This window comes from Lissotriton vulgaris, chromosome 2_1 (genome assembly GCF_964263255.1).
Source record: "Lissotriton vulgaris chromosome 2_1, aLisVul1.2, whole genome shotgun sequence".
NCBI classification, from domain to species: Eukaryota; Metazoa; Chordata; class Amphibia; order Caudata; family Salamandridae; genus Lissotriton; species Lissotriton vulgaris.
Genome location: NC_141687.1, coordinates 523,906,999 through 523,931,774, shown reverse-complemented (window position 1 = coordinate 523,931,774; position 24,776 = coordinate 523,906,999). Strand labels below are relative to the sequence as shown.

The following is a 24,776-nucleotide window of genomic DNA, read 5'->3' as shown; positions in this document are numbered from 1 at the left end:
ACTGAAACTCAAGTGGGAAACTGACCTGGGTAAGCCCATCCCGGATACGACGTGGGCACAGCTGGTGCGGAGGGCGCGCAATAGCACAAGGAACGCTCGTTTTCAAGTTATCCATTATTACATACTGCACAGGGCGTACATGACCCCTGGGAGAATCCTGAGGTACTTTGGCGCGACTGATGCGAGGTGCCCCCGCTGTGTGGCAGATGGAGCCGAGTTGGTGCATATGCTCTGGTCATGCCCGGCCCTATCAGACTATTGGCGAGCCGTGGGCGACTCCATGAACGAGGTGACGGACCGGACTGTTGACTTTGATGCAGCGGCGTGCATCCTGCATTGGTTTCCACATACCCCCAAAAACAAGCTCTCGAGCAAGTTCATAGATATGGGTTTAATGGTAGCCAAGCGTGAGATAATCAGAAACTGGAAGGCAAGGGCGAGCCCGACGTATAGGAGGTGGTACAACGAATTTCTGAAATGGGCGGCCTGCGATAGCACGCATAGGTATCAGATGGCGCGTGGAACTGCTAATGAGAGAGCACTAGAACAAGCAACGGCCTGGGAGGTAATGGTACAAGGCCTCAGGGATAGTGGAATAGTGGATGACGGGGAGGACCTAGACGTGGCAGGGGTCAGCACAGTACAATAATCTGGTGATAAGAGAACCGGTGGAGGAGAAAGCCTGAAGCCCGAGGTTAGAGACACACAACGGGAGGCTCCCGTGCGGATGATGGGGTGGGAGGAGGGAACAGGGGGGGGGGGGGGGGGTAAGGTTTTTCGGGACTGGGGGGAAAGTTGGGGGGGAGTTCGGGGTTTCATTAGGCGAGGACGGAAAAGTAGGCACACACACAAATCCGAGTCCATACTCCTGAGGAAGAGCAACCAGGCATGGGGGTGTGAAATTACTGCCGCCGCCCGGCCCCCGGGATGTGGGCCTGCAGGCTGTGTACACGAGAAGTTGATGAACCTGACTGTAGCACTGTGAATGATGCTGAATATGTGCAACTATTGGCCTGTGTAAAGTGTGTCTACAATAAAAATTACTTTAAAAAAAAAAACAACAAAAAAAAACAGTGAACTGTCGATTTCTGTATCCTTCTAATGATTGCCCGCTGTATTGCGCGACGTCTAGGTGCCTAGACTGCTTTGCCTGATTATTGTATGCGCTCCCGAGCGATGGACTCTTCTCCTGCAAGAGCCCGACCCGCGCACAGGCCCAGCGGCGACACATGCTGCCACCCCCGCAGTTAACTGTTGTATTTCTCCCCTAGTGGGATACTAGTTTGGATATGCCACCTTCGGTGCTATATCCCCAGTATTGGGACTGTTGCCCACCCAAGGTTTTACTAGTTGTTACTCCCCTTAGTCCCTCCCCTACGATTGTGGAAGCTTGGCGCGCAGGAACGCACGTGACAAATACATGCTGGCGACCCTCGGGTACTACAGGGGGGCCCTCATCCCTACCAAGACACCCCAGGAATGGCAGTCCCACACTCAGACATTAATGTCCTCACATTGAATGTACGGGGCCTGCACACGCCCAGCAAACGATATTCTGTGTACGCCTACATTAGACGCATGTCAGCCAATATTGCACTCCTACAGGAGACACACATAAACGCTACCGAACTCACTCGCCTGCAATCTAAATGGCGTGGGACCCTCTGTGCCACGCAATACTCAGCGTTTGCACGCGGCGCATTGATCTGGGTCAGACCGGGTACTCCCTTCCGGGTGCTCCGACGGGTGGTAGACAAAGAGGGCAGATATGCGCTTCTGGAGGGAATACTGGACGGGCAGGGAATACTCCTGGGCAGCATTTACGCCCCTAACACAGACCAAGATAAGTTCTGGGATCACCTCACGGGCGTTTTGGCCCAGTTCACCACAGTCCCATGGGTATTGGGAGGCGACTTTAATTGCACACTGGACCCCACCCTGGACCGCTCACATCCTCCTCCCGCACATTCCCCGGCCCCCCGGCAGGCAGAGCTCTTTAGGACCTGGGTCACACACTGGGCGCTCACTGACGCATGGCGACACCTCCACCCACTGGCTCGCATTTACTCCTTCCACTCGATCCCACACAACCTCCGGGTCCGCCTAGACCGCTTCCTCTGCTCTGCACCAATTCTCCCTAAGATCACGTCTACGGACTACCTAGGCCGGATCCTCTCGGATTACGACGCTCACATTATACGTCTCACCTGGCGCCCACCCCACCCACCGGTCCCCACCTGGCGCCTCCCTCGGGATTGCCTGACCGACCCAGTATTCAGAGACGCACATAAAACTAGCCTACAGGACTACTTCACACATAACGCGAACGCGGCGTCGTCGGTATTAGTGGAGTGGGACGCGTTTAAGGTGGTAGCTAGGGGAGAATACATCAAACAGGTGGTGGGGGTTCGCCGCACCCTGGAGCGGACACTCCTGACCTCGGAGCAGACTTTGGCCGCACTCACTAAACGACCTGACGACTCGGAGGAGCACGCTGTGCTCACGGCTGAAGCGAAGACGGAATACCAGGCCGCCTGCGCTGATCTCCGGAAGTATAATTTTAGGGCTTACGCCTCTAGGATGCATAAGGATAGGGACAAAACGGGGGCGCTGCTGGCTTGGATGGCGAGGCAGGACACTGAAATTAAGCCAATCACGGACATTATCAACCCAGACGGTGTGCTGGTGCGCTCACAAGCCGAGATTCTCCTGGCGTTCCAGCGTCATTATACACAAGTGTACGGGACTCCAACCCAGTACTCCCCATCTTCAGTGGACAATTTTCTAGACCCTCTGACTCTATCCACAATATCGGACGCCGATAAACGCTCCCTCGACGCCAAGATTGCCCCGTCCGACATCACCCAGACAATACGAGCCATGTCTCGTAATAAAGCGCCGGGGTTGGACGGCTTCCCACTAGAATACTACTCGACATTCTCCCCCCTGGTGGTCCCTCGTCTGTCACGGTTGTTCGGGGCGTCTCTTCATCTCGGCAGGCTGCCCCAGTCACTACGGGAGTCCGTGATCGTCACCTTTCCCAAGCCCCACAGAGACCCACTCTATATGGGGTCGTACCGCCCCATCACGCTCCTGTCGGCCGACTGCAAGATCCTGGGGAAAATCCTGGCGGACCGGTATGCGCAGATCATTCGCCCATTGGTCCACCCCGACCAATGCGGCTTCGTGCCGGGAAGAAACACCTCCCAGAATCTCCGTAGAGTCTTCCATGTCCAGGATCAGGTGCGGGACCGATTTCCTCGCGCCGCCTGTCTCATTATGGACCTGGAAAAGGCATTCGACACCCTCACATGGCACTATCTCTTCTCTGTCCTGCGGTGCCTTAATATCGGTCCGACGCTCATGGCGTACACACGCCTCCTGTATACCGATCTCACCACTCGAGTTCGGATCGGGAAACGTATATCACCAGCATTCGGAGTTCGGCGGGGCACAAGACAGGGGTGCCCCCTGTCGCCGCTCTTATTCGCATTGGCGGTCGAACCGCTGGCGGTTCGTCTGCGCCTGGAGGGTGTGGACTGGGGCATTCCCCTCGCGGACGATATGCATTGCGTGTCCATGTACGCGGACGATCTCCTCATATACGTCCGGGACATCGAAGCGGACCTGGCCCCCATAGGAGCGACATTGGTGGACTTTGCAGATGCCTCGGGCCTACAGGTGAACTGGGACAAGTCCACAGTTTACCCCTTACACCCGAGCCTACCCCCCCGGGAGGTCGAGCTCGGTCCGCACAAACTCTCGTGGTCCGCGGAGGCTCCCCGGTATCTCGGTGTCCGCTTGTACCATTCTCCGGCGGCCATGTTTGAAGGTAATCACCGCGCAGTGCTTGCTAGTCTGCGCCCGACTGTCGCCTTCTGGAATAAACTCCCCCTAGCCCGATAGGACGGATAGCCCTTGCTAAAATGGTGATGCTTCCCCGGCTCCTTTACCACTTCACAAACTTACCGGTTATACCACCCAGGTTCTTCTTCCGCGCTGTCGATTCCCTCCTGAGTACCCTTATCTGGGGCGAGGGCCGACACCGGGTCGCCCTGAAAACCCTCCAACTTCCCACGGCGCAGGGTGGACTCGGAGCTCCATCCTTTGAGGCGTATTTCCTCGCGGCACAACTCCAATGGCTGTCTTACTGGACGGCGGACCTCTACCCTCAGGAAACTGTCACTTCGGCCGGCAGAGTCGCAACCCCAGAACTCACCCGTCTCCTCCTCCCAGGCACCAAGCCTCGGCGCACATACCCCCTTCAAGTGGCAATAGCGCGCCGGTGCATGATGCGAATCCACCGGCTGTCCCCCAGTAGGCCTCCGTACTCCCCGCTACTACCACTGATAGGCAGCCCCAGGCAGGACTCCTACTTCACCGCCCCACTGTTCACCGAGTGGTCACTCTGTGGCATCGCGGATCTGGAATCGCTCTTCGAGGAAGGCCAGTTAAAATCGCTGGACCGCCTGACCGCTGAATACGGACTCCCCCCAAGCCAATTCCTCAGATATAGACAGCTACTCGATGGATACCGGCCCCATTTTAATCTCTGCACTGGCGAGCCAGACACGCATCCAGTAATACACACAATCCTACACATGGGGGTGGGACGCCACTTAATTACTTGGTTATATAAATCTATCCGGGAACTCTCACATGCTCCCCTTACGAATTTGAGAGCCACATGGGAGGAGGACATAGGTCGCGCACTACACGATTCTGAATGGACTAAAGCCCTTGAGGCCCCAAAACGCGTCTCTAGGAACGCCCGCTTCAAAAACATCCAATACTACATCCTACACAGGGCATACCTCACCCCAGCGCGACTGCAGAAGTTCTATCCCTCCACACCATTCCTTTGCCCCAGATGCTGCTCCCCTACGGCGGATTTTCGGCACATGTTCTGGAGTTGCCCCAACCTTCACCCCTTTTGGCGGGCGGTACACGACACACTGGCGGACCTTATGGGTCTCACTACACTAGCCACCTGGGAGTCCAGTGCACTAGGCATCTTTCATGTCCCCAAGGGAGACCCAGTGTGCAAACGCTTCGTGTCATTAGCACTCCTGTTGGCGAACAGATGTATAGCCATGCGCTGGCGTTCCCCGGAGGGTCCCTCTGTAGCGGCATGGAAGGGCGCAGTCGGTAAATGGGCGGCGGCGGAAGAGGATGCCCTTCGAGAGGAAGAAGCCAGGGGTGCGCGCAAAATTCCCTTGTCCATGGAATGGGCCATGCTCCTCCACAGCTTCCGACAATCCACACATGCAGAAGACCAGCCTACTCCACCCCTCCCCCCCGCCCAAGAGAATCAATAACCTCTACATGGTATCAACCATCCCGGGACCGTCTCCCGGTACCCTCTCCGTCCTGATCAAACTCTCGTATGCCATGCCACCCACCTCGATGCCCGCATCCCCGGGGGGTACTCGCCCCCTGCTCACCCCTCTTTCCCCCTCCCCCCCCCTCTCATGGAGCACAGACCACCTAGCCCCGAGGCCCCCCCCCCCCTGACACCCGTCGCCAGTATCCCCCTGTTTAGACCCTGCTAGCGCCCACATGCTTCCCACCCACGGTTTTTGTCCCCCTTGTTCTCAGGTGCCACCACTGCATGGACAGTACAGACCTCGATCCTACGCTTTCAAGGCGGGATCCTACATACCTGCTATTGTCCACCGCCCTATCGGCGATATAGATTCACTGTTTCCCGGCCTGCGGACATGTTTGTACGATCTACACCGATTGTTCGAGAAAATGTGTGTTTGCACCAGTTATATAGATACTAGAAAACGTTGCACGCTTGGCTGTTCATGGCTGAATGTTGAGGCCACGTCAGCAGATCAATTACACTGTACCTGTATACTTTGATGCAACAATAAAATAAATTTCAGCAAAAAAAAAAACTGTTGCATGGCTAAACATGGCGAGACCTATTGGCTATGCCAATGCTTGTTAACAATGCCCTTGCTGAAAGGTTACAAAGCAGTGCCCACTAGAAGTTGGAGTACATAGTTTTGCATATGAGAACTTAAATGTGATATTCCAGGCAATAAAGTGAAAGGTGGCAATCATTAGTAAAATAAAAGCATAAACCATTTCTATTACCTGTATGGTTTCTAAATCTCAGCCAAGCTGAATACTAGTCAGGAGGGTGCATAGTGGATTGATACCCCAATCTTGTACATACAAACACACAATCATGAGGTTATGGCTTACTGGTGGGTGGCAATTAAAACGTGCACTGCTGACTAGGTTTAAGTGCATTGGCAAGGAAGTGAAATTATTTGTGTATAATGAATTTGGGACTTTGAGTTACAGAAGTATGTTGAAGTGTAATATCTGATTTCGAATATATTGTTAAACATGAAAAGGGGCAGCGGAGAAGAAGGACAGGGAGGGACAGGAGGTAGAAGAAGGACAGTGAGGGATAGAGGAGAGAGAAGAGAGACAGTGAGGGACTGAGGAGAGAGAAGGACGGTGAGGAACAGAGGAGAAGAAAGACAATGAAGGACAGAGGAGGGAGAAGGAAAGTGAAGGGTAGAGGTGGGAGAAGAAGGACAGTGAGGGACCGAGGAGGGAGAAGGATAGTAAAGGTTAGAGGAGGGAAAAAGAACAGTGCGGGACAGAGTTGAACAGTGAGGAGCAGAGTGAGGTAGACGAAGGACAGTGAGGCACAGAGGAGGGAGAACAAGGACAGTGAGGGACAGAGGAGGGAGAAGGACAGCAAGGGACAGAGGAGGGAGATGAAGGACAGTGAGGGACAGAGGAGGGAAGAAGAAGGACAGTGAGGAACGGGAGGGTTGGCAGCGAGGAACAGAGTTGGACAGTGAGGAACAGAGTGAGGTAAAAGATGGACAGTGAGGGGTAGAGAGAGGTGACCGGCTGTCCTTGGAGGGACTGCCGGGGGCCCTCTGGGGGAGCGGAGGTCCTGAACCCTACAGATCACTCACACCCTCCCCCCCCCACAAAAAAGAGGGCAGTGCTCCCAGAAGAAGAGGTGGCGCCTGGAAGAGGCCTTGAGTCAGGTCGGGAGCTTTGAGATAAGAGAAGCCATGTGGTAAAAATAAGGGCTGGTGTGATGAGACCACTCTTCTAGGGGCCGGACACCACCGCCCTAAATGCATTCAGCATGCTTCAGTCTATGGATCCAGAAACGTATTTGCCAAATTCTGAGACACTGTCCTTTTGCTGTACAGTTTTCAAGAGATACAGTATTGTTTGTCTTGGTGGTATTTTCCTGCTGGTTTTCAAGTGTTTGTGAAAACAACCGTTAGGAAAAGTAAGGGATATCAACTTTGTAACAAAGTGTCTGGGCCACAAGACTATGATCTCCCACTGTACAGGGTTAAGATTGTGATCAATTTAGGTTTACAAAAACTGACAGAAAATCCAAATGTTCCAGAACTGCACTGTTGCGGCACTGAGGTTTCGCTCTCATGGTGACACCATTGTCCAAATTTAGTAATAGTGCACTGTCTGAATAATTAAACTTGCATCTTTTTGTTTTGTGTACTTTCCTATTAGTTGCATCACATTTCTTATTGTAAAAATATTTGAATCTTTTGAGGCATTATCAAGTGTTTGGTGCTCACACATTCATATTTTATTACAACTGTGATAACTGTGTGGCAAAGCTCTTACACTCCCTTTAGCTAGATGTTGCCTGCATTTCCACATCTACTTGGAGAGTCAAGGAGGAGTAGGGAGCAAACTTTCCATAGCAGACTAAGAATCTAGAGCACCAGTAAATGGGAAACACCAGTCCTCTAACATTTTATAGTGTATGACTGTCCCTTTAACTGCATAGGATGGGCATAAGCTGCAATGATCCTTGTCAAATGTGCTCTGAAAGTGCGTTCTTGTGAGGGTGAATAATATATTATTAGAACCAGCTCATTTCACTGTTTCAACGCGACCTGAAAGACCAAACACACAGCCACTGGAATAGAGCGCTGAAACAGTGAAGTGAGACTGAGCAACAACTACAAACACCACGTGAAAGTTGGCACCTATCAGCTGCATGAACAGAACTAAATAGTCTTAAAATAATGCAGCAGATATTTTTTATCTAAAGCAGATCGTCATTCTAAGATTTTAATTCAGACCGTAAATTCAGGGATCTGTGCATGTTAAAAATGTTCACACCTACTGAAACATGACAGTGAAAAAGTGGTGTAGGTTTAGAAAGGCGCAATGAATTGAAGGTAAACATCGCCCTACATAACCATTGCCTGTGAAGAAAGGAATATTAGGATGAACTGTGGTCGGATAAAGAGTAGCAAAGACAGAGGACGTACCTGCACAGTTATCATCTGCTCAGAATACAACAATGAACCCACTGCATGGCTCCCTTGCCGGAATAAAAGCATCCACAGTTTCCACCAACATGCTCCACCCCCTGTGGGAAGCAATTACTTGAGCCATCCTGTCAGCCTGATCAGTAATCATTTTATTTTTGTGTGGTGTTTGTGCCGAGTGGCCGCTAATTAGACACGGTGTGTGTGTGTAAAGGTGTCAAAGCACGCCTGGCTACCCGGAGAACGAACACTAGTCTGCGTGTGCTAATGGAGCCTACAGCGCCTCAACTCCAAAAGTGCGAGGGTGTGGTGGAACGGTGCTAGACAGAGACAACACTGTTGAAACATGGGCGAGAAAGCATTGTACAGCAAAGAAACACTCGGAAATAATGGTCATTTTGCATGGCTACTGGGCCCGGGACCTTGATTGACAGCAATCATAAGTGTGTGGGCAGCAGCCAAATATTATTTTCTTGTTAATTAAATTGGAAGGCTAAATATCTCGGATGAAGTGGCTCTAAATGACAGCGTCTTACACGCATTAAAAAAAAACGCCTCTATCTCTTGTCTTGGGTCGGGTGGAGCGGTGCTAGACAGAGACAACACTGTTGAAACGTGGGCGAGAGGGCATTGTACAGCAAAGAAACACTTGAAAATAATGGACTCGGAAATAATGGGCATTTTGCACGGCGACTGGGCCCAGTGGAAGAGAGAGGCGGAGGGATGCACACAGGAGTGGTGCGCGTGCGCTGGAGGAGAGCAGTCTGCTCTTTTTCAAAGCACATACTCGTGCTTGTGGCGTGCCGCTGCCTACTCCCGCAAGCCCTATACCGCCACAACCACGAGTATGTGCTTTGTAAAAAGTGCTGGACGATGGCTAAAGGTCTCCTATGCAGTGAATGCGCACTGTGTTGGCGAGACCTAAAAACGATTGGTAAATGAATAATGTGGGGAACAGAAATGACATTGGCTAAAAGATGTTGTGGGTTTTTTCCTGTCTAACTCAGAATCACTACTGCTGATGTGGATAGCTATGTTAAATTATTGTACTTATGGTGCATATTGCTTCAATGATGATGTTATCGTTTAAAATCAATACAAAGATTTAAAGAAAATAAAAATTATGTTCGACTCATAAGCAGGATGGGATGTCAACAGGAATGTGCAAGCCGAAGAAGCCATCAAAATGCCATTTGCCAATTAAGTTATGCTGTGAATTCCAAGAGGTGTCAATCACTGCTAGGTATGTATGGCTCTGCCTTGATCCTTGCCCTGGACATGTGCTATATGAAAGGCATAGGGTCCAAGTGTAATAAATGATATCAAGCCTGTTTTTAATAGCTCAGTGATAAAACCCGAGATGCCATATGCAAGGGGAACCTTTTAGATTGTCACAATTACTGTATCAGACATTTCCATGGTCTCATTTACACTGTTACAGGGCTTTACAATGCGGTCTTTGCATGAACATTTTTAGAGTATATGAGGATTCTACAGTTGTGTTGGGTTAGAGTTAGGGAATGTTTTTACAGCTAGGATTAGACACAGAAGTTCTGATCTGGAGTCCACTTGTCACACCAGCAGCATCAGGAGCTCCTGGCCTGGAAGAGCTCTTTGCAACTTGCAGACAACACTCCTCAGCACCCAATACATGACACTCACAGCTATGCTACCCAGGTATGGGGTGGAGTGCTTACTCCCCTTCACCCCCACCTTTCTCCCCTCTCATACGCCTTTCAAAATTCCTCCCTACCCCAGGCTTCATTCATCAATACCACTAGTCAAGAACGTGGGATACTGTACAGGACAGCTATTCCCATTATCAACTTTCTGCTGGCATTAGAGTCCCACACGCACAAGAATGTATATTTTTTAATTGGCGGAGAGAGTGGATCATCTACCTATAATTGCTAAGTTCTCATTCATGTCAAAGAGACGAAAATCATGAACTTGCACCAATAAGCAGATGCATGCATTTGACCCTTGATGTTACATACAGTGATACTTAACAGGGATTAAATAGTAAATCCAGAGAAGAAGCAGGTAATTCCATATATGGAAATAAAATCCTGGTGCGTCAACGAGGCTAATGGTACTGCAACTTTGGTTATATTGTAGACTAAACATTGACTACAACAATAAACAGGCGTAATGTAAACTCATGTTTTCACTATTTCAAAAGACTTTGAATATGGGATTATATCAAGTGTTCGCGAGTGTGATGGGACAATTCCAATAATAAATTATGGGTCTACAAAGCGCATTACTTGCAGCATTATGATCAAAGCACTTACCGCTTCGTTCCAAGCATCGAACCCCCTCTTCCAATCCATCCTGCAACGTCACGCCAGCCCACTTCTTTAACCTGTGAAGAGTATGATACTTTTTATCAAGAAAATATGTACAGAAGTATTTTTTGTGCTGTTTTAAAGTTCAAATTTGCATAAGATTACTATTCGAAAACAAACCGCATTCAAAGTGAAACATTTTAACTGGAATTCAATAGACAGGCTATGATTCAGGGATCAAAGAAATTGTTTATTTATGGCACTATATTAAGCTTAGACAAGGCTATGTAGTTACATTATTAAATTAGTGAAGAGGTACCTAGCATGATTGTTACCAACACTTTCACTCCACTCCACCAGCACATCATGCTACATAATTACTAGAATATTGCCAGTATTAAGCTGATATTGCTAAAGAAACACAGAGTATGTGGTGTAAGATACAAGCAACAGTGCAAATGAATCCTGGGTCTCCAAGATGTAGGGAATCACAGAGCAATCTTGTTTTTTCGTGCTCCTCGAAGGGACTGCTCAACAAAACGTTTTCTACCTACTTACAGTTTTTCTAAGCTTTTTGAGCGTAGACTATTTTGGTACAGGCGGAAAAGTCCCCTTTGTAGGAATCTGGCTTTTTATGCAGTGTACCAAAACGAGGTACACTATGTAGAATGTCCAGATGACCTTTATTGGCTTAAAGTGCCTAAATTAATAATCATAAATATTCTCTTTTGTGGTACTTTGGGTGAGCAGTTTAGGCTTATCAGAGGGCAGTGTTAAGCATTTTTTTCACACACAGAGTTAATAAATGAGAGACACACTCTCAGAAACTCAAGAACAATTACACAAAGTATATTTTTTTTTAGAGAATTTCAGACACCAAGAACTTCATAATCAGGGAAGGACTTTAGACGTTATCAAATTTTACAGTAAAAACAGTAGAAAATAACAGCTGTCAGATTTGAGGCATGAGTCTCAAAACGCAGTAATGTTATCCTATGGGAAAAACATTCACTGCATAGGGTCACTTGCAAATGACTTACAAGAGTTCAGTTTTACCTGCCCTAAGGTGTCTGAGTGCAGAGGTGCTTCAGCTGTGTTATGCTCAGACGCTACATGCTGTAGTCGATGGGAAAAGTATCTGTAGGAAAGAGGAAGCAAGGGGGCGGGGGGGGGGGCTGGGGGACAAACCAGCAAAACCCAAAGGGGGGCTCCACTCTTGGGGGTCTCAGGGACACAGACACTCTATTGGGTACAATGGACTCGGGCTGGGGGCTCTGGCGCATAGGTGTTTTGATCAGCGGGTCGTCGAGTTTGAGGCTCCCACGTTCTCAGTGTACCAGCAGAAGAAGGAGAAGAAACACAGCAAGACAACTTTTGGCATGGAAATGGCCTCAAGTTAAGTCACTCAACGTGCAGGTCAGTTTTGGCAGTGGTGGTGATTTTCAGGCTGAACACAAACAAGCCTTGGTGACTGCAACAGGCTCCAATACCTAGGGTGTTGGTGCAGGCGTAGCTAGAGCTTCTGGCGCCCGGGGCTATCCCTCAGATTGCCGCCCCTTGGAGGGAGTGGGGGTGGTGCTGGGGAAAAAGGACGGTGAGCACTTGAAAGATGTCCGAGACACACATAGTATTGGTGCTAATAGTTTACCTCGATCATGCAAGTTACATGCACATACATGACACGGTCAAAGGCTACACAGTTGAATACACAGGTGACTGGCAGTACAAAGAGAACACATAGACTGCATGATCTATCTGGGGACTTAGGAAAAACACATGTGACATCCATCAGAGAGCTGTGTGAACAATTACACCTCAGCACAATGCAAACATGCACATACATGACACTGTTCAGGGATCCATCATCTACAGCTGACATTAAATGACTACAGTCTCTTCTAAGAGCACAAAAATGTACCAGGATGGAGGAGTTATTTAGATCCATTTGCAGTGCAATAAATATGTTCATTTGAGATTATGACTGTACATGGGATGATAATTCAGATACTAACAATTTCCTTCCTCCTTCATACTCCAACAACTGGCTAATATCTTGACTTTCAAACTGCTAGTGGGTCCAGTTACCTTAACAGAAGGGGACAACCCAGAACGTTTTAGCCCTCTCACAGAAAAAGTGTCCTTGGTTAGTAGTGTGCAAAGCTGCAAGAATTTAGAGAAAACTTAGTCTTCTGTGAAGCCAAGTCTTACATTTTGAGTGAGATCTTGCAACCTGCCTTTTCAGCTGCTGAGCCCGTGCTCCGACACTACTGAAAATTGCTGAAACTTGTTTTGGCTGCCTAGGAGAAGGCCATCTCAGGCCCAGGGGTCCACAGACAAATTGTCAGATGCTATTGGCCAGACCCAGGTGCGTCAGAGTTGTTGCCCGTGGTTCAGCCTTTGTCCTCAAAACTGAGACTGAATACCTCCCCTAGAGAGTCAAAACTATTGGATGCCAAGGGCCATTAAGTTTTCACTTAAGACAGTGACTTTTTTGATTGTATCCCCTTTCAAGCCAATGTCCAGGGGTCCACTTCGACCTCTTATAGACAGTGTTGTTAGTAACAATAGCTTCAGCTCGTTGGAGTACTTTTGGACCACTTGGTTCGTCTCCCTTTCACAGTTCTCTACCAAAACAAGTTGGCCCTATGCTTTCTTGCCCAAGGTGGTGTCAGTGGTACAGACTATCACCCTCTATATTTGCTCTATTCTTCTCATCCACCAGGAAGGAGGAGCGGCTGCATTGACTGAACCCTGTATGTGGGCCTCATGCTGATACTACATCAACCAGATTGAGTGAATGACCAGCTCTTTGTGAGCTATGCTAGAGCCAAGAAAGACAAGCTTATTGAAAGTCATCCACATCACAAATATTTATTTAACTTATCATGCAACCAATGTAAGTACAGTAGGCAGAATGTAAGGAAATCTGAATAGGACTGTAAACAGTGTATACTTGTTAATTCTTTAACCAAGAAATCATTCACTGAATTATAAAGATTATATCACTAATCCAATTTGATCTGTGGAAATTAAGTAACGAAGGTAATACGATCATCCCATGCTTCAACAATTGCTACACGATGTCCAAGAAAGACCCTCAGAGAGGATTCGTGCACACTTCACTATAACACAAGGCCGCTTCCATGACTTCTAGGTTCGATTCCACACTGCTGGCTAGGATGCAAAATAAGTATCAGGAAGTAACATGAGCATGGAGGCTGGCGCCTAATGTACATCAATGTCATCTTGGCCAGCGAATGGACGGAGTCACAGTTGCAGCCACCTTATAGTGCTGAACTGATGGGAAAAGGTACTCCAAGCCAGTCTGACACATGGAGGGAGGGTTATTTCTTAGGTAAGGAATCTACCGGAATGTCATGTTACTGAAGGAAAGTAAAATGTTTTTTCCATTACAGGAGCACAGCCTTTGTAGAAGCAAGAAGACTATGCAAAAGGCTAGGGGGAGTGTAAATGAATAACAAAAAATTCCCATGCATTTTAGAGTTTATCTCAATAATGATTTGGCTCGTGCTCAATGGGAAAAGTTTAACATGACCCATCTTGTTTAAATGTATGCTCCCGGACAAGTCAATGAATCTGTGTGCAGTTAACCCCGACTCTGAATAATAACGCGGACATCATTATCCTTGGACACCTGTTTACTAATGAGTACTGCTACTAGTCTCGGTTAATATACTGACCCTCCGCTAAGAAGTCCCGGCAGTCTCCCTTTCTAAAAGTAGTGCACTATGTGTAGGTAACATTTTCAGCAGCACCTGACAGTACTTGCCCAGCCCCAGTTAAGTCACCACGTCAAACGACTCCTATAATTCCCTGAAGAAAATACCAACACAGGCAGCAGTAGCACATCTGTCGTACGCTCCTCATATACGTGCTCTGTTTGTGACCTTTGCAATGCTTAGTCGATCTAGTCCCTAGATTTGTTTCCTCGTATCATAACTGTCCACACAAATTTTCAAAATATCCTGGATAGGCGTTGACAGTAATGCCAGGTCTATAAAAGCCAAGGAGGGACAAATTATTTTCAGGATATGTTTTCTCAATTGGGACTGGTACTGTGTGCTTGTAGGTTCACTTTAAATTACACTAATGCAGAAATGTTAACACATTTCTTATGAAATGTGTGTTCTCACTGAAGGCAGGGATGTATGTACTCTTGTCTCTATGAGAGTGTGGGCTGAAACCAATGTGGACACGTCCAGAAAACTAGTTACTATTTTAGTCAAATATGTGGAGAAGGATCGCTTGAAACTACAGGAAGATATTGATATCATGAACTCTGAATTAGCTGAAATGGGGCAAACTGATGAACTACGGAACTTGAAGAGGAAATGATTAAAAGGTTGAAAAAAGAGGAAGACATCATACATGAAAGGAAGGCATTTAAATTTCATAGGGACTGGATGGACTATGAGTGTGGCCGCATCTTTACATTTGCAAGGAAATTCAATTCTATTAAGGCCTCCAAATATGGCGTACCTCAGGGGTAAAAAACAAATCTAACAAGGAGGGGTAGCATGAACAAATGGGGCATCTACATTGGATCTCAGCTCCGCAATGGAAAGTGTGATGGAGCAAGATCAGCGAAGTCTGGCAGCACAACAAATACCAATCAAAATTTCATTGGCAGAAAAAGCAGATTTTTTATGTTGGGAGCGCAGGCAAACCCTGCGCACAAGGAATCAAACCAAACAACAAGCAACAACAAAAAACCAACCCAGAAACGCTGGATTTACCTGACCTTTTGTTTTTAAAGTTGATGGGGCACTGTTTGTTTTGAATGGCTGTGACGAAGCCAGAGTGCGGGGGAAACGTGCTGCAGAAATAAAATTTCTTCTACTCTTGTCTAGGTGAACGCCGCCCAAAATCGAGGAGAAGCTACAATCCCCCACCCACTCCTCCTCTGACCTCTGTGCACACCGATGATGGCAGCCAGCCTCGGGCCGGAAGGGCGATGATGATTTTCATGATGGGAACAATAATGAGCTTGCCGAATAGACGAAAATGAGCTCTTACTCACCTCTTGAATTAGTAGTGTCACTGTCTATCTCTGAAAGGTGCCTCTGCCTCCTGAAATAATAAAGCACTGCCCAGTGCCCGCCGGCGCCCCCAGGCCAGAATTAAGTAAAGTCCGACACCATCACGCCACAGGGCCGTCATTGGACTTCTCTGAGCGAGGGTGGGCGGGGAGCAACAACGGTCGGAGGAGGACGAGGCAGCCTAGTAGGCAGGAAGGACGTCACTGACGCGGCGGCGGGACTTCGCAATGCCCGTATGCCGCGCTGCACTACTGCAGCCTGCATTGAGTCCTTAGTGACAGTTTTAAAACTATCTGCAGCGCAGCAGGCAGGCACAGTGCAAAAGCGGAAATGTTATTGCCAAAAGTAAGTTCCGCGCCGAGTTAGTGCACTGTGCATGCAGCAACCTGGGTACAGTTACGAAGCAGGTGATAACACTATCAGACAGTCACGAGGGGCGTGTAGGCTGGAGCGCGCGGGCGCGGCTTTACATTATTTTGCACTGCCACGACTTGACTGTCACAGACAGACTCTGGGCGGCGGGGGCCGCGACTTCTGGAAGCCCGTTGCGGCCGCCTAAATAATGTATTTTATTTGAAAATTGGAATTGCACTGAAATCGTCGACTTTCCCATTTCCCAAACTATAAAGGCTGCCGCGGCCGCCTCAAAAATGGTGCCGCCTGGGGCGGACCGCCCCCCTCGCCCCCCCCTAGCTACGCGGGTGTTGGTGTAGGACAGCCCCTGGGGTCTCAAAACTTGGTATGGAAACAGATCTGGCCAGCAGAAGCATGGTGAACTCTTCCTGTGTGGGTGCTGAGTTGGTGGACCAGGACCAGCTGGTCAACAGATCGATGTACCGGATGTCGCGGTTGGTGCCTGCAGTCTGCAAGGAAGTGGCTCCTCCAGTTCACGGGTGATGCTGGCTGGTTGGCAAAGTGGTGGCAGACTTTTCTGCATTCAGGCTTTTAGAAGATGCACAGCTGTAGGATGAATCGGGTCTTGGCAATTGCCAGGACAGAAGCAGGCAGGCAATGTTTGTTATAAAAGACCACAGCTAGTCCTATGTTTTCGCGTTCTTCACCTCTTTTTTGTCGTCCTTCTTTCAATCAGTTGAATCTGTGTTTCTGGTGTCAGGGGGCCACCTAAATACTGAATATAGGGGTGTTAAAAGGAGTGAAGTGTAGTAGCCAATAGGCTATGTACTTTTGGAGCCTCTACACTCACTATAGGACCATTTCCTGTGGGGAGTGGACAATCCCCGTCCCAGAGTTCCTAATTCCACCAAGAACAATATGGTGGAATCCTTCTTTTGTGAAGCACATCAGGGAGCCCACTTTAGGGGTGTGACTAGCATGGTAGTGCAACAGGCCAACTTGCATAGCTAATTTCCTGCCTGTACTGGTGCCAAATGGGCCTCAGGGCAGGGGGTGGCAACTCATGTCTGGGGGGGAGCTAGGGTCACATAAAAGCGGCATGTGGTTTTGAGCCCATGGCCTTGATATGCTAAATCACTAGTCATCCTGCTGGAGGAGGTGTGAACACCTTTCTCCAGAGTAGGCATTATTTCTGGCTTACCTGCAGGGGGTCAGAAACATGTCTGTGGTGGCCGTCTAGAAGATACACTAAGAACCTGGTAGTTACATGTTCAGAAGACTTCTATAAAGTGCTCTCTGAGTGCATGTTTTAATACATCCACTATAGGCATCAGTATGGGTTTATCAAGACAAGTTGTTTGATACCAAACACCATAGGTTTCAGTAAAGCCATCAAGCAGCTGGGGAACTCGCAATGACCAGTGCCCAGTAAATATACTTAATATGGCTTCACTGTTCACTTGCACTATCTAGTAACTGAACTAGACAGCACAGGGGCATATCTGCCCATGCTAATATGTACTCGCATATAATATAATGCACTCTGCCTTGTAAAGAAAGTTAAAGCCCATGTCCCTTTATTCTAGAGGCACCAACTGTAGGAAAGTGCCCCTTTTTGCATGGTCTCCCCCGACATTTTGCCTAATGTTGTTGCTCTTTGACTAATTGTGCCCTGGGTTCCTGCTAACCATATACCCAGGGCCTATGTTCTTTTGCTGAAACTGTGCCTTTGCAACCCCAATTGGCAACTCTCTGGCCACATGTAAGACCCTTGCAAAAGGTACCATGGGTACCAAGGGCACTGTGGACAGGGAAGGCCGCTAAGGACTGCAGCACCTATTGTGCCACCCTTAGAGGCCCTGAACATTATTACACACACATTGCCCTTGCAGGCTGCATGTTTTGGTGCAGAAAAAAGTGAAGAGTAGGCATGGCACACATACCTGTGTACTGTAAACAACGAAGGAGTGACTAAGGTGCAAAACAAAAGTGATAATCGCAATGGGTTCATGAAATAACGCTTCACTGTATTAACATACCTGTGTGCCATGCCTACAACCCACTGCCTATGGTATAGGTAAGAACCCCTCTTGCTGGGTGCACTATGCCACTGGTGAGGGTACAGGTGCATGAGCCCTATACCCCTACAGTGTCTAAGTCCATTCTTAGGACATTGTAAGTGAAGTAAAGCCATAAAGAGTATATGGTCTGGGTGTTTGTCAGTACGAACCCCAAAGCACCATAATGGCTTTACTGAATTCTGAGAAGTTTGGTATCAAACTTCACAGCCCATTAAACCCAAACTGATGCCAGTGTGGGATTTAATGGCAATTGCACTCAGAGTGCATCTTAGATGTGCACCGTGAAAAACGACCTAACTCTGGTGTCCTGGTTCAGTGGCTGCTCGCCAGCTGCCACCCCCAGACATGTTTCTGGACCCCTGGGTTGAGAGCCTGCCGCTCTTGTGGTCCTGAAACAAAGCACATCCTGCAACGAGGTGCCAAGCCTCTTCCCCCAGAATGGGCAGGCTCCACGAAGGGGAAGCTTCAATGGGTTGCCGCCTTTGTGAGCTGACCGTGCCATCTGCTGCTCTCAGCAACTGGCCCCCATATGTTCTAACCCCACTTTGGAAGTGTGAACCGCAGGAAAACCAAGATAGGAGAGGTGTGCCCACCTTTGCCAACTCCAGCCCTCAGGTGGGGGAGGCGAGGCACAACTCAGTCCCGCCATCTTGAAGATGGGGGACCCAGCCAACCAGGGAGGCTTATGTCCCCTCCCACATGTGGGTGGCATAATAGGGGGTGTACCCAGCTGAAGGAAGGGACCCATTTGTCCCGACCTGTAGCTACCTGAAACACCCCTAAATTTGTTATTTAGTGACAATCCCAAACCTAGCCTTCTAAGATAAGCAAAAAGAAGAAGGACCGAAGAGCTGTGCTGAAGGAAGAAGAGAAGTACACAAACTACCTTGGCCCCAGCCCTACCAGTCGGTCCAGAATTCGATCTGCTCCAGCGGTATCCCAGTGTGTCCTGCAGTCAGCAGCCCCCACGAACCCAGAGGACCTGTCCTGCCTTCCTACAAGACTGTCTCCCGTGAGCACCAGACTTGCTCAAGAACACAACTCGGGCTCCAGCAGACTCTGCGAGTCTGCACCACTCTGCACGCCCAGCCCAAGTTTGTGTGGCCCAACAATATTAGGAGGTCTCCCCAGCGATCCTGACCTAGGATCTGGTGATCCCTGACATTCCTCAAGGCTCCCAACGATACCTGCAGCCTCTATCTGGAGGGTCCACCAGACCACGACTGGAGCTGGTAAGGACACCCAACGCCTAAAGACACCCTTGCACCCAACGCCCCTCAGCCTTGGTTGGCCCAACCGACAGACTCCAGGTAACCCCCAGCATCCCAACTTACCTCGCCTACCGGTGGTCACCTTGAGGAAGCCTCACTGCCCAAACCTGTAGTGTTTGTTCTGACTAGAGATCTCCCATTGAAAACAGGGCACCGGACGCCAAACCAGCACCCTGCACCCGGCCACCCCTGTGCCGCTGTGGGTGCAGCTTGTGTGCTAACATGGATATCCCTTTGCCCTGAGCTTAAAATTGGGAGCTTTGCACCCTAAACCCTGTGACTTGCCTGAGAGCAGCCACCAACCAACGGCCCCCTGGCCCCATAGGCTAACATTGGGCCTCAGCACTTTGCACCCAGCGGCCCTATTGCTGCTGAGGGTGCTTTTTGAGTGCATCCTTGACCCTGGGGGTACCCTTGTTCTAATCCCAGACACTCACCCTAAAGACCGATTGCTTACCTGCAAATCGATAATCTCATTTTTCTCCATAGGATTGCACTGACTGATTTCCTCTGAAAAAGTTCTGTGTTGAGTTGCGTTTGTATGGAAACATAAGCAACAGTTTTTTAATACAAACCTGTTTCACTTACCTTTATTCAGGAAATGTCTCAGTGTGATATCTAGGCATGTCACACTGAGTAGAAAAAGTAAACTAAAACGTACTCTAAAGAGTAATCTGAAAAGTAATCATCAAGTAATTACAAATATCTATTGGCTTTAAATATTTTACAAACCTGTAACACCTCAATTTCATCAAATTTTGATCAATTTGTTTTGAAGAGTACAAGCCTATTTACCAGTACCAAGTCCTGGTTGGTTATAAAAATAAAATACAACTAAAGAAATATTGTTGATACAAACAATTGGTCTGAGTTCAGTCTTTGAGTGTGTGGCATAATTTCCTGCCTGAGCGTGTACAATAAATGCTTAAGACTACCCTCTGATAAAGCCTTACTGCTCGCCCACACTACCACAAATACAGAGTAAGGTGTTGTCTATAATCCATTGTGGTCATGTTCAAATTTGTGAAAACACAGGAGACACTCCATTGTAAGATGGTGGCTTCAGGGGTGACTGGGGGGAAACAGGAGATCCTGAAGCAGCTGAGCCAGCCGAAGATGGCAGTCCATTTGTTGGTGAAACTGAATTGGCTATGACAGTTGTCTCAGTTGGGACTGTGGTACTGATATTGCCTGTACTGGTGACGGAACTGTAAGGCTAGGCTCAGTGAATGAGCCATAAGTAGCCAGTGCTAGAAGCATTTCAGAGAGTTGGGAGGAGTGGGGCTGGCTGAGAGCCAGTTTTCTCACAGAACAGGTGTGCCCATGATCTGACAACAGCATAATCTATGCAGCCCTTCAGTATTTGCTTGGAAGCTTCCAACCCATCAATGACCAAATTCGAGAAAGGCTTTTTCAAGTGGGCTTGGTGATTAGCAACAGTGCATTTTTCAGCTAACACAGGGCTTGGACATATCGGCTTAAAAGGCACACAGCCTTTACTGTGTAGAGGGTGAGGCTGCCAGGAATAAAGTCTTTTCACTCCATAGAGTCCAGCATTGTAGATTCTCTGCCTAAAAAGGCCTTGGAGTGTTTGCGAAACTGCCTGGAACCATCAGACCTACTGGTGAAGAAGTGACAAGAACTTTGAATCACATTGAGCAGACCAGGGTCCCCTACTTATTTGTCTGTGGACTACGAATTCTGAGAAGTGTTTTCCCAGATAGCTAAGAATGGCTAAATACAGCTTCATTGAAAGGCAGTTGTGGCTCTGAGACTATAGAGAAGGGCAGAAGTATCTCTCTCTAAATGTTAAACTGTGCTTCGATAGAGACCAAGGTTAACACTAATTCTTCTGGTGCTTTTCATTCCATCGTAGAGAACAAAGATACCTCTTCTGAAGGAGGTTTGAATGGGTATCCGCCCAAACAGCTTGCACTTTGGAAGTCAAGATATAGGCCAGCATGAGTGATGTAGTCCTCAATTTCTGTGCCACCATTCCGTATTGAATGCAAAAAGAACAGCTGATGGACAGAATGCAGAACAAGGTCATACATTCACCCCAGTACAGAGATATGGGCCTAAATACATCGGTTTTCTGCTCACCAAGCCTTTCCAGTTTGGACTCAGCTATATGCAAATCAGTCTTGACCCTGCGCCCAATGGGAACAGTCCAGCCCTAACTGCCAGGCCAGGTCTTCCCTGGACAGGAAACAAGCATCCTAGGACCGGTTTCGGGCTTTCAGCGCTCATCAGCCAGGATAGCTTGACTCCAGTGGCATGGAGAGCAAGGGACCCACGTCTGGGCATACTCGTCCAACTCGGGGTGACAAATGCAAAAAGAACATTTGATGGGATAGAATGCAGAACAATGTCATATATTCACCCCAGTACAGAGATCTGGGCCTAAATCCATTGTTTTTTTGCTCACCGTGCCATTCCAGTTTGAACCCAGCCATATGCAAATCAGTCTTGACCAGGTCCTCCCTCTTCAATCTTGACTGTTCCCATGAGGCAGAGGGTCAAGACTGATTTGCATACGGCTGGGTATAAACTGGGGTGGCATGGTGAGCAAAAGAACAATGGATTTAACCCAGATCTCTTGATTGGGGGTGAATGTATGATTTATTCAGAATTCCGTCCATCATTTGTTTACATAGCACCATTCCGTATGAGGCATGGCAAAAGCATTTGAGTTGAACCCAAACAGTTCTTCCACCCAAGCAAATCTCCAGGCCCCAGGAAAATATTACACCATGTAACATCAGAGTTCAGAAAACAGTTCATAAAATGTCCTTTCATCACTCGAATGATTTCAGCTGACCTCGATGATGGTGCTGAAAGTTACTCTATGGGTGTCTGCATCAGTATCATAGGCAGAGTCGGGAAACTGTGGACTGCACCTCATAGAGCACTACATTTTTGGATGGAACATGAACCGGAGTCTGCGGTGGTGCAGAGTGGGAAGGCATCAGATTGTTATCCACCAGAATTGCCAAACCAACAGGATTTTGCCCGATCTTGAGAAGTGGGACAGAGGGCACTAAAAGCATCCAGAATAAGTCCAGCAAAGCTAGCCGGGAGGCCTTGGCCTGCATGGCATCAGTCAATCGAGTAATACATTCTGGCTTCATCTTTTTCAACATCAAAATTGGTTTAGACAACAAGGGAGAACCTGGTGTCAGGAAACACAGTGTTGAGGCTCTGAAAGGTCACAGGAGGCAGATGGTTTCCTTGATGCAGAAGAGGACTTATCCCCACTGCATTTTTCGTTGAAAGACTTTTTGGGAGATCACTCCCTGTCCGTGAGGGGCGCTTACCTGATGGAGAAGGGGAACACTTTGACACATCGCTAAAAAAAAAAATTAAACTCTTGTCCTCCCACTCCCTGATTACCATCAGGAGCAACAAAGAACACGACTTATGGGCTGTAAAGTTATGGTTGAAGCAAAGACACCACAAGCCGATGTCAAGTGGGTCGGGCAAGGACAGTCTAACAGCTTATGCAACAGATTTCAATTTGACAGAGTCACCGAGGAATATGACTGGTGAACATTGAGAAGTGCTCTAGATTTGTGAAAAAACACAAAATAACACCAGTACGCAAGTTGGGAAGGTAATGTCCGGGATCAAATCTGGCACCGTAAGGATATTCATAAGGTGAGCAATCTGCAGGAATGTGCATCCTTCAGAAATAATTTTGAGCTAAATCAAGGGCAGATTTTAAAACAATAGGGGAATGCCATACAATTGGCTTCTAAAATACACTTTGCTTCCAACACCTACAGCATTTCCATATCATTGTGTACCCTACAATTGTTCACAATAAAACATATATGCTTGAAACATAGCATGGAACAGACACAAATCTTAAATGTAATTAGTATTCTTACGTCTTTTGGCATTTAACAGTTGTCATTCGGGTAAATATTATGGTGTAACCTGGATCAAAATTTAAATAGATCTTTAAGACTTTCATAATATTTTATGAGCTAACCGTCACATTGTGAAGTGGTGCCTTTAATCCTTACCCATTCAAAGGTTACCTTGGGTTTCTCAACCTTTCTTTGAGGTGCATTACTTTGCCAATCGTAAGTGAAGTAACATCTTTTAGCGCTTCATGCACTTTTTAAAAACAATGTAAGTTTTTTTCAATTGCCTATTTTTCTTTTCTTTGCATAAAGACATGATTAACCTTTTGAGCACAAGTTTGCTTTTGCCTTAGAAACGACCTGTTATCATATTATAAGGGATGCATACAACTTCTTTTCCATGCACCTTTGGAAACCCGCTATCCATGCCTTCATCAGCTCTTAAGAGTGAAATGTATCTAAGCTAAACATTAACAGACTGTAAAAAGTGTACTTCTTTCAGAAATATCTACTGTTTGGTTGAGGGTTTCAGGTCCTTATTCCATATTAGACTTAGGCCAAAAAGTTTCCTCTCTAGCAAGAACCTTCAAAAAATTAAAACATAAAATTAAAGCATGCCGTTTTTCTTCCAAATCCCCCCCCAGAGCACCCTGTAGAAAAAATGCCTTACCTGTCCTTTGGATAAACCTTCAAACCCATCATTCACCAGGAAGACCTGGTGACCATGTGAAATTCCAATTCTCACTGCTGACCTAACTGCAGCATTCATTCCTGCTGCTGGAGCGCCAACGTTAAGTATAGCAATGCTGAAGTTGCTCTGCAGATAGAAAAAGTAGAAGGACAATAAGAATTTAGTAAGTGTTCCTTTAATACACTCAGGGCAAACAAATACAACCAAAGATGGCAGCCTTAACTGCTATGGAATTAAGCAAAGGTATAGAATTTAGCCCATCTAATCATTAAGAACATATTATTAAACTAAAATGAACATAAGTTAACAGGCACTTAAAGCATTTTATAGTTTAATCATTTTTAGAAGTACAGGTTCAATCCTTTATATTTTCCTTAAAATATAACGCACCAGTGAGCACCCCATACATAGGTTTCCCCTGTTGATTGCATTCACCAGAATTCCTCGACACCGTGGGTAGGCCATTACATTGTACAGTGTGCAGATGATCTCCAGCACCTGGCTCTGGCCATTAGGGGGAGCTCCTCTGCCCAATTCAAGCCAACAGTGACTACAGCCGATTCTATGGCAGGACAGGAGGCTTCTGATTATGCTTTCTCATTTCTTTACTGCACAAACAGCAGCCAATGAAAATGAAACTACAAATGTAAAAAACAACATTTCCCATGAGGCTTTGAACCACGCCTCTCTTACAACAACCAATCACAATGGTAATAAGCATATAAAACATAGAGACACTAATCAGGCCTCCTCTTTCTTTGCTGCTCCGCAGCCCAGATAAGTGCTCTATACTATATATGTTTATTCTTAATGACTCGTGGCCTATGCCTTAGCTCATTTTACTGTGACTTTCACTATTACTTTT

At 47.5% G+C, this 24,776-nt stretch overlaps 1 protein-coding gene across 1 annotated transcript in view; it reads right to left on the bottom strand.

The window, feature by feature from the left end:
• PFKL (phosphofructokinase, liver type) overlaps positions 1–24,776 on the bottom strand; it is a 293,377-nt gene that overhangs the window by 100,928 nt on the left and 167,673 nt on the right. Inside the window, exons 13-14 of the mRNA XM_086955453.1 lie at positions 23,891–24,037; positions 10,592–10,662 (exon numbers count right to left, since the gene is read on the bottom strand). Coding sequence (XP_086811579.1) covers positions 10,592–10,662; positions 23,891–24,037 — 218 coding nt within the window. The remainder of the gene's footprint in view (positions 1–10,591; positions 10,663–23,890; positions 24,038–24,776) is intronic.